This window comes from Zingiber officinale, chromosome 8A (genome assembly GCF_018446385.1).
Source record: "Zingiber officinale cultivar Zhangliang chromosome 8A, Zo_v1.1, whole genome shotgun sequence".
Classification (NCBI taxonomy): Eukaryota; Viridiplantae; Streptophyta; class Magnoliopsida; order Zingiberales; family Zingiberaceae; genus Zingiber; species Zingiber officinale.
This window is the reverse complement of record NC_056000.1, coordinates 66,289,626-66,307,652: the sequence shown is the minus strand read 5'-3', so window position 1 is coordinate 66,307,652 and position 18,027 is coordinate 66,289,626. Positions and strand designations below refer to the sequence as shown.

General features: G+C 34.9%; 2 protein-coding genes and 1 pseudogene across 2 annotated transcripts; 1 reads left to right on the top strand and 2 right to left on the bottom strand.

Moving 5' to 3' along the window:
• Positions 1-1,213: 1,213 nt before the first annotated feature.
• On the bottom strand, positions 1,214-8,203 carry LOC122010932 (annotated as a pseudogene).
• Positions 8,204-11,474: 3,271 nt separating this feature from the next.
• Positions 11,475-14,768, top strand: LOC122009337. The gene is made up of 7 exons (XM_042565455.1): positions 11,475-11,687; positions 11,792-11,936; positions 12,793-12,989; positions 13,083-13,281; positions 13,409-13,494; positions 13,804-13,895; positions 14,106-14,768. Exons 2-7 carry the CDS (start codon positions 11,850-11,852, stop codon positions 14,363-14,365), a joined length of 921 nt encoding a protein of 306 aa, XP_042421389.1. The 5' UTR covers positions 11,475-11,687; positions 11,792-11,849; the 3' UTR covers positions 14,366-14,768.
• Positions 14,769-14,780: 12 nt separating this feature from the next.
• On the bottom strand, positions 14,781-17,678 carry LOC122009338 (remorin-like). Its single transcript, XM_042565456.1, has 5 exons — positions 17,527-17,678; positions 17,307-17,351; positions 17,113-17,200; positions 16,903-16,984; positions 14,781-15,091 (listed from the first exon to the last, which is right to left on the bottom strand). Exons 1-5 carry the CDS (start codon positions 17,573-17,575, stop codon positions 14,888-14,890), a joined length of 468 nt encoding a protein of 155 aa, XP_042421390.1. The 5' UTR covers positions 17,576-17,678; the 3' UTR covers positions 14,781-14,887.
• Between the last annotated feature and the right edge of the window lie 349 nt (positions 17,679-18,027).

Genomic DNA, 18,027 nt, shown 5'->3' with positions numbered 1-18,027 from the left:
CATTTAAAAGAGATGAGAAGAAAAAACGTGTGCTTGGGAAAATATTAGGCAGCCATCTATTCACTTGAGTTTACTGAATTTGGACAATTTTTTTCCCTCGCCTTGGAGTTTTGGCAGCTACATCCCCTCTTCTCCTTGAGAGTTTCGGTAGCCCCTTCTTAAAGAAAAAAGATAGAGATTTTTTTTTCCTCTCTTTCATCGAAAAAGATTCATGTCCTTGTTATTAAGAAACATTGTTGTCACCTAACTTTTTACAGAATTTTAGAAGGCGTAGCCCCTTGTTGAGAGTTATTAGACATCCCTTTGTGAAAGGGTAATTGGACAACCCTTTCCTCATCTTCGAGGAAGTTGTTTCGACTATCTCGACGAAAAACAACACTTGATCTCTAGTGCAATCGAATGTTGGAAAGAGGACTTCGATTGTGGACCAGATGAAAGAAGTACGAACTAGTGAAAATTAACGAAAAGTTATTTCACTACAACCAGAATAGTTAGAGTCATCCCGAAACACATTGTTTGAAAGGTAAGTTTATATTTGTAATATAATTCATATATATTGATACATGTGTTAATAGTTTTATTTAGATTATGCTTAAATGATCTAATATGTTTATTTTAGATAGTTTAACCTATCTAAATAAATTAATTAAATTAAAATCAATCACAAGATAATTTATCTTTATTATGCGGATAATATCCTAGTTAAACGATTAGATAGTAATACATGTTTAGATAATGATCATCTTATGTTTGTTTAAAAATCCATAAAAACACTTCTTTGATTTAATTGTTAAATCACAAATAAAATTTTAAATTTTCATCGTGCATAGGAATGTAGAAACACTATCCAAATTTTAAATTCAATTCCAATAGTCCGTCGACTCGCTTCTCGTGTCATCATTTTCGCTAACTGCATCTTCTACTTGACTTGTGTTCTTAAGTCCCTACACACTTAGACAAAAGATATAAAAAATAATAAAATCTAACTTAATCCGATTGATCACGTCAAAACTCACCGAGTATATTTACAATAAATAATTAAAAAAACTTTTAAAATAAATAAATGATTAAAACAAATTTAAAATTTTCAAACAATGATACAAATTCAAACTAGAACTCAAATCAAGCTTAACCTCATAAAAAAAATCAAATAAAGTTTGAAGAACCATTTTAACAATTTAATTTATTTTATACTTGAGTTGGCTCAATTACATTATACCAAAAGCATCATAAAACTAAACTCGATTTGGCTTGTTTGCAGCCCTATGCCTAAATCACACAACTCTTCCTTTATACATCCAATTAGTTAAGCTAGCACAAGTTTAGAGGGCAATGATAAGTCTACTCATTGTTCATCTTTAGTCGCAATGATACAAAAAAAAAAGGGCCTTAAAACTACATAGCTCCAATTTTATTGCAAGATTCCAGTGGGGCAGATCGTTATTGCAAACATCTAGAAAGTTGGATTGATAACAAAATTCTTGCCAAAACTTTTTAAACTTGAATAAATTATCCATCTAACCATACTATTGATAGATATTCACTTGGAATGGACCATCAGTTGATGAAAATCTTTGGTTTGCAATGGCTAAGTTTACCCTTCAGTCAGCATACCTTGAAATTTAGAGTCTGATTCGATGTTTTTTTTATCTCCTTTCATTCTTCCAATAAGTAGGCGGTTAATGATCGGAAAGGCAATAATATCTCACCATCGATTCTTTAGAGGCTTGACTTTGTAGATACGAATGATCCAGTTTGATGTTGTGAATGCCTCTTCTAGGTATTCAAGTTTGATGTCCTTGTTTCCAATTTCGACTCCTCTGGCACGATCATACCTAGCATTGAGAAAATGTTAATGGTTAGATGAGTGCAAGGTTAGCATCATCTCGAGTGCAAGGAAATATATTTGGAGAAAACCATATTAATATAATTAATATCAAACAACAGTTGAGAACTGGATTTGTGTTAGATTGTGAGAAGGGGAGTTAGTTTTATAATGAGAATTTGGTGTGGCAAGACAATTCTGAGCAATCTGGTGCAGCTTAGATGAAGGAGATGTTGGTTAGATGTTAATCTCCAGCATGCATAGCAGCATGAATTGGAAGGTAGATGACGCAGGAGGCTGCACGGCGAAGAACTGCTCCGTCTGTGAACATGCAGCAGCGTCATTTATAGGAGAGTGGGGGAATTTAGATGATGACTTTCAAATGCAAAGGTAGGAAGGAAAGACTTTGTTGAGGTAGTGAGCGTTTGATGGTGCATGGCGGCCGAGAAGTGGGAAAGGGAGAAATGGAGAGGAAGGAGACTGGACAAGCGTTTAGTATGTCATTTCGGCATTTAACTGCTGGATAGAAAGATGTGATTCATGCAAGCATAAGCATGAAATCATAACTTGTGCTTGATGGAAGAAAAAAGTTTGTAGTACTTTGGCTTTGAATCAAAGGCAAAGTAGTATAAACAAGAAAACAACTTACCCAGGGGGCTTCCCATATTCAGTAGTCACCTCCCCAAACCGGTAATAGGAGAGCTTGTACCTGATCATTAACAAAGATAAATTTCGGTTAAAAAGAAAGGAAGCCAAAATCATGACATATATTTTATTTCAACATGAAGTTACTATATAAATACAGCTGAAGCAATCTCCTGAGAACATAAATTTTAGAATTCATTAGTAATGACTGTAAATTATAGCCTAGCTTGCTCCATTTTTTTTGTCCACAGACGGATGGGTCACATGAAACATAAGTCCTTTGACATCTGCAAGAACTTAAAAAAGAAGTGGATATCCACATTATGATTGATTCATGGTTGCATACATCTCCCAGTTGGAATAGTCATGCGGTAATTGTTAACCCATTTTCCTTCATCAGCATGCTATTGTAAGCAAAGCCAAAGATCTTCAAAAGGAAAAAAAAACAAATATCCACATCATATAAAACTCATGATTCGATCCAACTAAGACAGATCATAATACAAGCTATGTTTGGTAAAGGGTAATCAACTTGATTACATATTGATTATTTTATTTGGTACAATTTTAAAGTTATAATGTAATCTAAATTACAAAAGGTAATAAAGTTTTGTGATTTAAATTACAATGCCAACAACATATAATCTAATTACATTCCAAGCTCAATTATATTACAAGCTTGATTACATTACACCTAATTAAACATAGAGTATATATATTTAGATTGAATTCGTGTGGTGAATCTGCATTTGACCAATGCACTAGCTAGTAGTAACCGTTTGCGGTATGCATACAAATTCTCAGCAAGCCAGAATACTTCCAAACTAAATTAACTTTGTTACACTAATGGTTGCAGATGTCGAAAGAGTGCTAGAAAAAATATATGTTTATGATGGTGAAATCAACTAGAATTCCGATAATCCAATCAATTTGAGAAAAGACTCACATGAGACAGTTCAACATTTTTGGTGCTGCTCCCTTGTCGACACGATATTCACCATTCACAAGATAATCTGGTTCTTTTATTACAGGGAAAACCCCACCACCAATTCGAACCATCCAAAGAAACCTATAAAATTGAACCAAACATTAAAACAATTGGTATTTGAACTACTTGTAAACAAAAAAAGGGGGGAATAAATAAAGATGATAGATGAGTGTTGTCTGGTAATTGCCAAGTTAATTATATGTCTAAGCAAGCTTACTTGTTAATATCATCAGACGAATACCCAGTAAGACCCCCAAACACAACAAGCACATAATCTACATCCAATGACTGCATTATTTCATATGCTTCATGCTCATATGATGACATTGCCCGCCCAACTGTAGCAATATGTGTATTATTCCAGGTGTTCTTATCGACAATAACAGTTCTATTTCCCATTGCAGTTATCTGGTAACCATAGTCCCACCAAGACATTACTTTAGCATCTGGAGGAGTATTTTGCCGGAGCCAATAATAAGCCTCTCTATAATCATCAAATATAACCCGACCACCATGGGCACCCCTTGCAGCCAAGACAATAGAAGGAGAAGAGTATGCCTCAGATGTGACCCAAGTGCAATGAATAGCATATCTGCTGAGCAAATAAAAAGCACCAACAAGTAGAGCAATAGCGCCCTTGTGTTGGAAAGGAAGAGGTTGATCTACTGATGCCTGCCCAATATTTAAGGGAATTAATTTCAGTTGTTAAATGCAAAACCAATGCAAAGGGAGAAAGAAAATACCATCAAGCCTCTCCCACAAATTCAGAGCAATTCGGAGGGTTTGTAACTCGTGTAAAATGAAAAGAAATGAATCTACAAGGATATTTCTTCGCCATGTAGCTCCTTTTATCCAAGTTGTGAATTTCATGATAAACCTACAAGATACCATTTTGTAGCCCGAACAATAATTTTTGTGTTCCTCAGATTTATCCCTTTGCAATTTTATTTATTCCAGGGCCTCATGAAATTCTTAACAGTATAGGTAGATCAGAGTTCTTGATTGCATTGGTAATAATCAACTAACCATGTCCCAAAATTAGTTGTGATTCCTGGATACGAGTCAACTAGTTAGCATTGGCATTTATTCGTATCAAACACCTAGATCCATAAACTTATTGGCTATTTACAACCAAGCCCAAGTAAAATGGAGTCTTAGTACCCAGTATCTACATCATGGTGGGAAAGAGAATAGGAACTGGCTTGGCAGACAGAGAAAGCAAATAGTTTTAGATAACAACAGCAGACACAATTAGCTGTAAATAAGGTTAGAGTGATGATATTTGTGTGCATATACATTTGCTTACTTCACGGAGACTGGGACTGGAAACACATAATGACTTTTTATCAACTAACAAGTCGATAACTAATATGCAGTTTAACCATTCCAAAAAATGAAAACTGAAGGAAATTTATTCTGATTTACAAACTTATAAGGCAAATAGAAAGGAAGTTTGCATGTAATACAGAATATATGCATATGGAAGCATTACCTTAACCGATGCCTTCAAGCTAGATGACCCTTTGGCAGAAATTGTCTGAGACGCCTTGCTTTTGTGCGTATCAAAGATGTTAGATTCTTCGTCGTCGCCGAGATTGCTACAGCATTAATCAGGCAGACAGCAGGTGCAGCTATGAGGATCAACCGCACCATAACTCCAGCAAAATACATGCTTGTAAGGCCATAAATAACAATGAATATAGTTGCATCTGAGAGTCTCTTAAAGCAGAAATAGAGACCTGCTGGAAAAAGGAAAAGAAGGATGTGGAAGTCAAACATGAAGGATGACCAAGCAGTTGGTTGATGCTCTGAAACAGAAGCAATAATTGGAATATGGTCTTTTGCATACGTTGGATCAAGCAAGGAATAAAAGCGGCCAGTCCATGGAGAGATATAGCCACTAGCCGTTCCAATCCCAAGAGCAAGGACACCAACACTTATAGCACAAGTCAAGGTAATTCTCAAGAATGATTCGAACAACTGTTTATCGTTTAACATGTACTTCATCCAATCCAAAAAGTAAAATACCTACAAAAAAACTAAGTTCAGGTATATCGCAGTTTATCGAGCAAACTTCAATTGGCTAATGGCTAGGATGTAAAGAGAATAGCATATATGTTTATATATGAAAAAACATTTACGTATGTAGGTATCAGAATCCATATTAATTAGGATTGTCGACAGTAGTTTTGTATACAGAAATATATCAGATAAAGGTACTTAAAAGTCAGTTAAGTATCAAATTAATGATGTTGATTATTGAGAATAACAGCATTAGAGCATAAAGAAACAAAATCAATTTCTAAAATATTAAAAGCTTTCCCACACTAGAAGTCACACATTTTATCAACAGATTCTTAATGCTAACTAAAAAAATTATCATATGATCACATTTGGCTTCCCATGAGTGAGCACATTACTCCACCTGTACATCAACCATAGTGAAAATAGAACTTAAACTCATATGTCACAACATGTTTTATTCGCGTGTTGTCATATGTTTTTTAGGTTTACTCACCCATCCCATTAATATCAACAACAATCATCAATCCAACAAGACAACAAGGGAAGTCGTATAAAAGCTTCCTTCCGGACTGACATAGTCATGAGAATGATTTCTAATTAAGGAAAGGATAGTCCAGTGTACGAAGCTTCTGTCAGTGCAGGATATAGGGGAAGGGTTGAACCATATTAGACTTATTGTACGTAGTCTTCCCTTGCATTTTGCAAGAGGTTATTTCCACGACTCGAACAAGTGACTCAAGATCAACTTTACCGTTGTGCCAAGACTCCCCTTCATTTCTAATTAAGGAAAGGGAAACTAAAAACAAAATGAAGTAATGCAATGGGCAATATTATAGTCATGGACTCTTAGTATGAAAATACAAAGATTTGTATTAATTATGGAAATGTTAATTACCTAAATCATGAATATCTTGATCAAGCTAAGTATCTTCCCGCAAGTATTGCACAAGGAAAATAATATTTAAAAATGAATTGATGCTCGACTCATTTACCATGAACCATTAGATTTACAAAATAACTTTAAGGATTTTTCCCATAGTTCTCCTTGATAATAATCACTAGTAAAAAAATTCCTCAATTGCTTTTATAAAATGAATCATGCATGTAACATAAGCATAACATCTTAAAGAGCTTTGTAGATATGCATTCCCAGACTTGTTAGAAGATAATATCAATCATGACAAATAATAATGAACACAACAAATGGGGCAAATTCATGTTAGGTATTACTATGCATTAACAGCATTTATAATGATTACAAAAACTAAGTTGGATCTTTCAAAGTAATCATTAGCAACTATCCGAATAAGATGTTCAACCAGGCTATCAGACCTTGAACTCAAAACATATAGAGATCCATTGCAATAACTGATAGCCCATTACAATATTTGTAAAACCACTACAAAATGGATCAGATCCACAACTGCTCCAAAGATCATTAAATACAATTTTTCAGTTTTTTCCCATGATTTGAGGTGAAATTGCTGAGTAGCATTCCAACCCTATCAACAATCTTCAAAAAGGAGAACATACCTTACACGAAGAAACTGACAAATATGATGTCTAACCTAGAACTATATGGATGATTGAAATGTATCAGTGTTTCAATATTTGAATCAATTATATCAGAAGTTTGGTCATATTCAGAATAGTTTCAGAAAAAAAAAAAGAACTTTTGACATTCCTATGACGAAGAGAAGTTGGAACTTCAACCACTTTCTATGAACTGGAAAATTTTCCCACAATTAAATTAGTTTCGATGGTGGGAAACAAAAAGGCTGACCTACCTGCAACAAGAAGAAAACTCCCATGGCCGCCATGTGCTCTCCGGACTGGACATGCTGAAATCCCACAAACCTGATCTGCATGGCGAGAAGCATCCCAAGGATATACATACAATTATATGCTACATAGAGCCTCATCGAATATCTCCCAGTCACAAGCAAGACCAGAACGTACAGAGGGATCAAGTTGATGATAAACACGTATCCTCCCCACGCCGACACCATGTAAAAGTACCCAAACGCAGAAGCTAGAGCCCAAGCGAGCGATCCGGTGTTGACTGCCTTGACAAACAGGTAAAAAGTGAACAGAAGCGCAAAGATAGCGACGCCTTCATTGTCATAGGAGCCGGCGACAGACCTAGAGATATAACCAGGGCAGATGGCAATGAGAACTGCAGCGACCAGCCCGGCTCCGGAGTCCCAGATCTCCTTGCCAAAGAAATAGGCCACGATGGTGGTGTTGGAGGCGAAGAATGGCGCCGTGAGGACGCAGACATCACGGATGTGGACAGCGAAGGTGAGGAAGCGGAGGACCCGATAGATGAGGGCAGCAGTTACCATGAGACCCGGGTAGAGCGTGCCGCCAATGATCCGGCCGAGGGGGTACCAGCTCTCGGAGTCGAACCAATTCCAGAACTCGTAGAAGCCATTGCGGGTGAGGAAGAGCGTGGTGCGGTAGTTGAAGTAGGGATCGAACTCGTGGATCATGGACTCGTAGCGGAGGACGCTGAACAGGCGAACGGCGAAGGCGAGAACATAGATGAGGGCGAGAGCGATGACGCGGATGAGGAGCTCCTGCTGCTTGGTCTTGAGCCGGAAGAGGGCCTTAAGGGGAGTCACCAAGGGGGGGCGATGGAGGCGGTTTGGGGCCGTTCTCGGCGGCCTTGGCGCCCATGACGGAAAATAAAATGCGGGAGGAAGCGAAGAAGAGGGAATTCAAGGCGAGGAAGATCTAGGGTTTCATCGGCGAGGGAGAAGAGAACCCCTGGGGTCTTGATCCGGGGAGGAGACGGGTTGTGACGTCATCTTCTTAGGAAGAGAAGTAGGGACGAAGACCCGAAGCAGGATTTTATGTGGCTTGGTTCCTGGCTCGGAAAGCCGAGACACGTATCAAGTTGATTCGGCGATTTGACTCGGAAAATGCTCCGGATTGACTCAGCCCAACAACCATGTCAAGCGGGTCGATCTGGGCCGGGCCGGGCCCTGTCGTCTGGTTTTGGAGGTTCGGCTCCGACAGAGTTCCTCGTCCACCGGTCGCACCCGATCAAGTATGCTCGACCCACACAAAAAGACAAACTCGCATGTCATGCTTGGTATATCATCCAAACAGCTTCTAATTGCAAAAAAAAATTATCAAAATAGTACTTTTAGTTTTGACCAAAGTTAAATGTTATTAAAAAAAAAAAAAAAGATAATTACATCTTTATGTTGTCTTCACTATTTAATTATTAATTAGTTAGATTGATAGTATATATAGAAAGAAAAATATATATGAAATGATAAAAAATATAAAAGTATCCAGTGACAGTGCCCCTTCATCGCTTGTTCAGATTTATGGTTGATGTTGATTTATCGATATGTTCGCTTTCGATATTTTGCAAAGTAAAATTTATCAGCTGAGAATTAGTATTGTCAATATTACCCTCTTTAATGATGAAATTAGTCATAAACTAAGATGTGAGGCTACCGTGCATATATGAGAAAGTAAAAGAGCTTGAAGAAGACGAAAAAAAAATTAACTTCGCGTAAGAAAATAAAATTATACATTCACCTATTTTTACGAAACCTTATATAATAATTGACGGAGGTAAATCTAAAATTTTAAATTTAGAGGGAAGTAAAGAAAATAATTATTATACATTGTATTTGAAGCCTGCACATTTGGGGGACAAAATTATATATTTTAAACTACTTAATTTAATTTTATTTGTATAATTAAGTATTAATCTTTATATATCGTTGTTGAAGGTTACATATAATTTATTAATTTTAATTAGTAAATTAATATCATGCAGATGTTGAAAATGTCAATTAAGATCTTGAATTGTCTATAATTAATTCAGATATGAAATAGAATGGGACGTAAATTATTAATAAATTTAGTATAATTTTTTTCTCTTAATTATCAAAAAAAAAAATATCTAAAAGAGAAGGGCATAATTGTCTTTTTATTTTTATTTCACATTTGACTTTGTCCTAGGAATTAAATGTTACTTTTAAAATACAAGAACATAAAATGCTACTTGATACCAAATAAAGGGGGTTAAAAGTATTTTTTCTTTATCTTTATTGCTTAATCATCCAAATTATTAATCATAATCATTACAATATAAAGTAATTTTAATAAAAAAATATTTAAAATAATCTTAATTAAAATTATTCTACGTTGTAAAAATTTATGTTATAATAGCTTTTGATAAAAACTGCATTGTTTACCTCAGAACAAGAGTGATTAAACTCTCTAAATGGTTAATCAATTATTTACAATTTGAATTTCAACTGTAACATAGTGTAGGAAATTTTTTTAGTAAAATCTTAAATATAAGAGTACTGATGATTTAGCTGAACATGAACATCTATGAGCACTTTTTAATTTATTTAATGGTTGATGAGAAATTTTTATATTATAAAAAAGAACCATAGTATTTGAATGATTTTAACTAAGTTAAAATATTTTAATCAAATTGGATTAATTTTGATTAATATTAAATTATAAATAATAGAGAAATATTAATCATATTGGAGTAACTTTAATCTTTATTATAATAATTTTAAACAACATTAAAGCAATTTTAACTAATATTAGAGCAGCTCTACCAATATTTAAAAATAAATAAATTAATATTGAAGTAATATTTTGACAAAAGTTAAAAAGGTAACTCATTTTAACAAAAAAAAAATTATAAAGGCATTTTATATTTGAAAAATATCCTTGTCCAATAAAATTGCTCCAGTGTCGGGAGCAAGTTTGGTATTTATTTCACCTCTCATATTTTGATTTTTTTTTTTATAAAAAGAGTATTTAATTTCTAAAAATGGATAAACTATTTTTGATAATTTTTGACATCTTATCCTTTTCTAATCGAATACTAAAAATTCTATAAATTGATCATGCTTAATAGATTTTCACATAAAATTAAAACTAAGATACGATATAATGTGATATATTAGCAAATAACGAGCAAAGATCGATCACCTTTTCCATCAATTCAATTCATGTCAACCAAAGTTATGACATTAACTCAAGTGATGCATTACATTTTGTAAAATAAAAGACTTAAATAATCTATTTATAATCATCATGGAGCATTAATAAAAGCATATAATCGTTGTCAATCCAATGAAGGGCCTAACAAATGATAAATCATTGAGTCGGTAAGTGTCAATATTTTCGCGAAAGAATGGCAATCTTAGCTAACCTAATTTAGCACATGATTTAAAAAGATGAGCAACACATCATCGACTCACACATTTAAAATTCCAACTAACTTGATTTGTACATCCTCTAGAAGCGACTATGCATCGAATCAAATTGGTAGTTGGTCATATCTAGCCTTTAATTATGTTTAGATATATGCAATTCACATCACATGGATGGTAAGCTAAAGAATTAATTGTTGTATTTAATGTTCATTTCGAAGCCTTTAATATTGATTTTACTTTGGACCCACCTTAATTATCACTAATTGGCTTAATTATCCTTAATTAAGTGAGAGTTCATATGTTATCATTGAGGATATAAATATTGTCCACAAAGTGCCCAATTCGTATAGTAGATTTGATATATCTTGAGAAAAGCTCTTTCCACTAGTTAATTATGTTTGACGGTTAACTATAAATTAGTTCATAATTTATTTCTTTATACATAATTTAAGGATGACTATAAGAGATGTTTTATTTATCAGTTTCTACCTTTGTTGATATAAAAATTAAATATAATCTTTTATGAATTATTTTTCTTTAAAAAATATTAACTAAACTATAGTAATTTAATGTATATGAATAAATTTTATTATATGTAAATTAATAATAAAAATGATGATTTATCATGTGTGTAATTAAATTCTAAACCCATGCTTACACCGGGCGTTAATATTTGTCAATAACTTGTGGGACCGAGATGTTGGCGTTCACGTAAGGGAATCGTGTGTGATTAGCTCGTGGGGTTTGTTTTATAAGGACCACGCGGCGGCTCTTCTTCGCCTCCTCGTCGAGAAGAAACGCCGCGTCGCATCGCATCGCCACCGACTTCTGCTCCGCTGTCTCCGTCGATCTCGGTTCCAGTCACTCTCTTCTTCCCCTCGCCGCCATTCCTTGCATCTGCTCTGTTTCTATTCGGTCTTGTTCGAATTGGTTGAGGTCCTATTTGAATCTGTTAACTTTCTGTTGTTGGCGGCGCATCGATGGAGCATAGTTCGAGGTGTGATGTAATATCGTAAAATTAAACAAAAGAGAGAGAGAGAGAGATCTTTTCCCGTCCTCGTACTTATTTCGTGTCCCCGTTGATTCGTGTGGGATTTGTAGTTTCACTCCTCGTTTCATCGATCGAGTTGGATAACGAGTGGTGTTGAAGGGGCCAAAAATGGTGATTAACTGGCGTAGGCGCTCCAATATGCAAACTTTCCTCAGTTGCACGACGCCGAGGGTTCCCGTTTGCCCCCTCCCAAAGGTGACTGCTTTGCCTCTTTGTAGTGATAATCTTGCCCTTTAGGTTTCGTTGTTGCCTCAGATTGTTAATTTCTTTCCTTAAAATTTGAACCTTTGTTATGCTTCGCTTAATGCAAAATTTCTATCCGTTTAGCACTATCTGAACTGATATCTTATGGAATATATCGTGGATTGTTGTACTTTTTTTCATTGAACATTTTTTACAAATATCTCAGAGAATGTTTTATGAAGGTCTGGTAAAGTAGATACACAGATGAGTTTTTATGGAGTGAATTTTATTTTATAGTAGTTGTAAATATAATTTTTAGAAACAGAAGCCATGCTAAATTTATGTTCATTCATTATTTCTTTTTGTTTGGAGATTTGGTATGGAAAACCATGTTTCAGTTTATAGGGACTCATATAGCTATATTCCTTCATTTTGAGGATCAAAAGATGAGTGCAAATGGGTGGATAACAATTTGAATTGGTGAACAAAGTGATATACTCACTTTTTGTTTTCTTTTCTGTTAACTGTCTCAACCAAGTGATGTATTGTGTGCTTGAGGCAATGCTCATACCTTTTTGACATGGCACATTTCGTGTGAAGGAAGTTGGTATAACCCACTTCTGTTTGGCATAGACCAAAAATTGTTCTAAATGCTTCAACAGCTCGTGTATGAGTTCACGTGTACACAATATCTCTTGGCACGGAGTGCTTGAAACTTATTGACTAAGTTGAAATGCTTTCCTAGGTTACATTTGTGCTCCTGTCTCATACTCCTTTTTTTTCTGCTTTGATATATCACCAAGTAAACTTTCTTTTCTCACTGTGGGTTATATGTTTTATATCTCACATCAAGCTCTAATGGTTACAGACAAATTCTCAGCCAATCTTACAACGCAAGGTTGAGTATTTTAATCTTGGAGATCTTTGGGATCAGTATAGAGAGTGGAGTGCATACGGGATTGGAGTCCCAATCATTCTTGATAATCGTGATAGTGTAGTTCAATATTACGTTCCGTACCTCTCTGCGATCCAAATTTACACTAGCAAATCCCATTCTCTCACGAGGTGCGTGTAACTAAGACATAATCTGTATTTGTTGCTTCAAATGACTTTTTTCGAAATCATACAACTGTGATTTGTTTTACAACCTTCGTACAGGTGTATGTTGGAAGATAGTGAAAAGGAGTCATTCAGTGACGACAATGAGAGTGAGAAATTGTCTCGATCATCGGATGTTTCAGATGATTCTCTGTTTGACCAGGACGTTTCTTGGTCAGCGAGACATCTTTTAGGGCAATTGTACTTGCAGTATATAGAATATGGTTCTCCTTATGGAAGGATACCTCTCTTTGATAAGGTATAAATCACGTCTAACGTGCTCTCTTGACCGGCTCTAGTTTGTCAAAAATAGACACTAAATTAGGTTCACAAGTCCTAGTTTTCTTTTTCTTTATTTATAATTAGTTGTTAAATTTGGTGAACAGGTAAATGAACTAGCACAAAACTATCCTTGTTTGACATCGTTCAAGAGTGTGGACATCTCACCAGCTAGCTGGATTTCGGTTGCCTGGTAATTCCACGCCTGTATTTCATCTCATTATTCTGTTACTTAGCAATGCTACACTTCTATTTCATGTCATTATTATAGAGAAAAACTGAGTTACTAAGAGGTTTCTTGCCAATCTAGGGAATGTAATACAAATCGGTCATGGTTTCCTTCTATCAAAAGGAATAATGGTAGCACATCGTGCAATTAGGCCTACTGACATAATTCATACATTGAGAACACGCGGTTATTCATAGATTTCTAGAGATTGATTCATTGTTGTATAATGGTCTTTTTGGTTCATTAATTCTGACCAATTTGTTTCCTTATCAGGTATCCAATTTACCACATTCCATCTTGCAGAAATGTGAAAGAATTGTCTACTTGCTTTCTAACTTATCATACAATCTCCGCATCCTTCCAAGGTATGGGCTATCATTTGTTATTTATGTGCAAGTTATGGATGACAATGCTTTGCCCATTGATCGATGCAAGAAACCACAAAGTCATGTCTAGCAATTAATGCCTTTTTTTTTGCTTCTTAAAAGTCATAACTTTTTTTCTTTGTTACATTCATAGATTAAATGCTGATAAACCACATCATTTACATGTTTTCGTCCATGTGATTTCCGCAGAAAACAACTATGTGCCAGAGGAAGTTGCCAATGACTCATGTTCCACAAACGCAGGTGACGTGATGGAGAAAAAGAGCAGCCACAACCGTGTTTCACTTTCTCCCTTTGGTCTCGCCACATACAAACTGCAGGGCGGCCTGTGGGTAAACCCTGAAACGCCAGACAGTGACATGATGAGCTCCCTCTACAGTGCAGCATACTCTTGGCTGAAGCAGTTAGGAGTCGAACACCATGACTTCGACTTCTTCACTACTCACTAAATGGAAAATAACATCTGCCTTTCCCCGAGTGCTTGTTCCTCTAGCAACCATGAACCTCCTGAAGTAGAGTTCTGAATAACACTGAAGAGCAAATCTTTTTCTCCAAACTAATAAGATGGTGTGCAACTACAACTAGTGTTTCGATCGACTAACTCTATGATAGGGCTAATAATAAGTGATTCTGAAACTCTTGTGAGTGGTTTGCCATGAGTTTTGTATCTGAGTGACTTGTACCGGGGCATGCTGATAGTTCTCCCAGCTTTCTGTAGCAAATAGCCTTCAAATGTACTCATGATACTTTGCCTATTACGGGCAGTGTAAGATGATGAATTATCGCCGGTTGGTCATATGACCTTATCGTTTTGCTGGATATCGACGAATCAGAATTATGCCGGAGATGCTTGAACAGATGGTATGATACTTCTCACAGGGAGTCAATATAATTGTTAATAAAAATTAAACCACACAAAAGCACACAAACACCTTAAAAACAAGTTCAATTACACAATTTTCTCTTGCACCTCATGCACCAAAGCAGCTGAAAGTACTCTTCTTTGGAGTTTGTCCTGTCGCACGAAACTTAGCAGCGGCTTCTTCGGCTTTCAGGACCTCCTCCCCGAGCTTCGCATCCACCATTGCTCGCTTCTCATCAGCTGTTTTGTGTACCATTGCTATCTTGTTTCTGACTTTCTCCGCATACTCGGCCTTTTTTTTCTCATAACCTTCCTGTTTGTAGATTCCAAATCGATTACGATACACAACCAAAACTCTTTTTGGATTGTGATCTATGTTTTCAAGTACAAAAAGGATAACAAGTGTGAGGACATGTAGTAGGAAACCAATGTTGCAATCTTAGAACCAACAATTATGAAGTTTCAGCTTGTTCGAAATCACATTGTTGTACGTCTCCAAGTTTGGAGCATTGCTCAAGGTCGATCAGCATAAGTTTGAATCCATATTCCATGGACATTAAACTCATTGTCGGGTTCCCCATATCTAGCTTGATAGATCCATCATTCATGAACAGAGACGGATCCAAGCAAGGGCTGTCCTGGGTTATAGCCCAACCCTTCTTGGATCATTCCCTAGTTGCCTCTATTGAGCGATCACCGCCGGCTAAAACGTGGGAAAGGATGAAAGGGAAAGAAGAAAAAGCAACAGAAGTTTTCATACTCCCAGGTTCTGAAATTTCTGTTGATTTTGCATTGCGAGAGAGAATATGAAGGGGAAAGAAGAAAAAGTAATGGAAGTTTTCCCTCCTCCGAGGTTCTGAAGTTTCTGTTGAGGGAGAAGAAGAAGGGAAAGCAAAAAAACAACAATTTCCACTAGTTTACATTGCGATGGAGAAAAAGAAGAAAAGTTTAATTAAATATGAGTAGGAATTAATTTTTGCTGGTTAAAAAAAAAGAAGAAAGGAAAATGGTACAGATTAATTAATTAAGTATTGTAATTCAAAAGCCGAAGAAAAATTTTGATTGATTAAAAATAATTTTATTTTATAGGTAATTAGAAAAATAATTAAAATGTGAATTTAAGTTGTCAAGTAATTAAGAGTGTAAATTGTAAATGATTTAATAATAATAAAATTAAATGATTTAAATTGATTAAATTATTTAATTAATTTAAATAATTCTAAAAATTAATTCCTCGTGTTATTTAGGATTATATTAAAATGATAAAATATTTTTTTATGAACTCAAAAAAAAGATCGATAGTAGATAAATCTTTAAGATAATTCATACAAATTAAGATAAGGATTCTATTTAAAATTATAACCCAGTACAATTCTAATTTCTAGATCCGTCCCTTCCATGAATCAAATGTCAATTTCTCAAGCACAAAGTGTTATAAAGTTTATAAAAGACATTGTAGGGTGCATTTGAATTTTTTTTTTTTTTTTTTTTTTTTTGGTGTTCAAGGAGTAAAGCAAAATTTTTCATTGTTCTCTATCAATGTTAAGAAATGAGCTTAGAGAGGATTAAGAGGCCTTTTGCGCAAGTTATGTCATCAATTTGCCCTTGTTGGAAGGATTCTTGAAAACAAATCATATTAAATTACACTTTATAAGGGTTGTTTTATTCTACAAGGAAGACATGGTTTTATTATGTGACATTGTAATAGAGGTTATTCCATCTTTTAGATGTCTCAAATGATTAGGGGTGAGTAAAATTTCGATTCAACTTAAATTTTGATTTTATATGTTTCATTTCAATTTTAAAATTTTAAAATTAGTTTAATCGATTAAACTAATTTTTTTATTAAATAAAAATATTAAGATTTATTTTACTTTTTTTTATTAAACCAATTAATTTGGTTAATTTTGTATCTGTTTGACATGTTTGGTTTTAATGACAAAATTTAATCTATTTGATTGGTCCAAAAAAAAGTTTCATTAGTTCGATTTAAGAATGCTCAACCGTACACATGACTGAATTAGGATCTACACGCGCATGGTTTAAGTTGACAAATTCTAACAAGTTCAATTTTCAAAAGGTACTTACAAGGATCCTAACACACTTAAGAAAAGAAAGTCATACCTCAACCTTCTTCAGGTCAGCTTCTAGACCTGCCTTCTTGGAGTTCTCCCACACCGCGATAGCCTTCTTCTTCTTCTGAGCTCTATCATCGAACAATTAGGACTTTACCACTTTCGGTAGAGTTTAAACTAAACATCAATAAACAGAAAGGTGTTCCAAACAAAATCATACTTTTCAAAGAAAGAAACACCAGCAACAACATATTCTTACTTGTTATCTGCTTTTGATTTTTCTCCTTCTTCCCATGCCCTGATAAACGATAACTTCTTTTCATTCTCAACCTGTGCCAGAGCAGAATCTTCGCACACCACCGCCACCACCACCACCACAACAGCAATAACAATAAGCTTTTTCTTAACACAACTAGAAAAAACTTATCAGAATAGTGTTTTTTTGATCCTCACCTCTTTCAGTTGACTTTCTTGAGCTCTTCTCTTTGGAAAAGGAACCTGAATTTCACAACAAAAAGGAAAAGGAAAGAGGAAAAAACTCTAAACATGAGTAGAGCTTATGATAAATGCTTATATATATTTTGAAAAAAAAAATAGTTATTTTTCATATTGAGAGCTCTAAAATAGAAGAGTTCAATAATAATAATTACTAAAAAAAAAGGATTGTTCTTACTGGAATCCTCCACCTTGACTACTGCTATTTGCTCAGCTTCCTCTCCCATTTCTTGTTTTTCTGTGTGTGACAGTGCAAGGAGAGTCCTCTTTTAGTCTGTTAAATAGCTGCCATGCATGGCCTCACTCCTTTGCCAAAAGTATTCTTTATCAAGGAAATAATGATAAAAAAGAATCTGATTTCAGTTGGTCTTAGCTAAGAGGTGCTTCTAGACATGTGAGATTATTCCGCAATCATTAAGGTAGGGGCGAAGAGATTAAACTTTTCCTAATAGTGTCGTTATGCGGATTCAAAACCTCGCGTGTAATTGGTAGAAGTTCTTGGGATCTAATTCGTGTATTGCTAGGCCAAGTAAGTGTGTGATAACTTCATTTTGTGTCTCAAGAGTTTACTTTAGAGTTTTCTAGCTAGCTTTTTTGTTTTAGCGCTTGGATTTAGTCTACCTTTTTTCTAGAGTTTTTAAACTTCGAACACTTTAACTATTTAACTTGCTGGTAGAGA

Excerpts from the sequence above, each read along its gene's own strand:
- LOC122009337 (XM_042565455.1), top strand. The coding sequence starts at position 11,850 with ATGGTGATTAACTGGCGTAGGCGCTCCAATATGCAAACTTTCCTCAGT. Across the intron at positions 12,990-13,082 it reads AAATCCCATTCTCTCACGAG|GTGTATGTTGGAAGATAGTG; the intron begins GTGCGTGTAACT and ends ACCTTCGTACAG. Across the intron at positions 13,282-13,408 it reads GGATACCTCTCTTTGATAAG|GTAAATGAACTAGCACAAAA; the intron begins GTATAAATCACG and ends TTTGGTGAACAG.
- LOC122009338 (XM_042565456.1), bottom strand. The coding sequence starts at position 17,575 with ATGGGAGAGGAAGCTGAGCAAATAGCAGTAGTCAAGGTGGAGGATTCC. Across the intron at positions 17,201-17,306 it reads AAGAAAGTCAACTGAAAGAG|ATTCTGCTCTGGCACAGGTT; the intron begins GTGAGGATCAAA and ends TGGTGTGCGAAG. Across the intron at positions 15,092-16,902 it reads CTGACCTGAAGAAGGTTGAG|GAAGGTTATGAGAAAAAAAA; the intron begins GTATGACTTTCT and ends ATCTACAAACAG.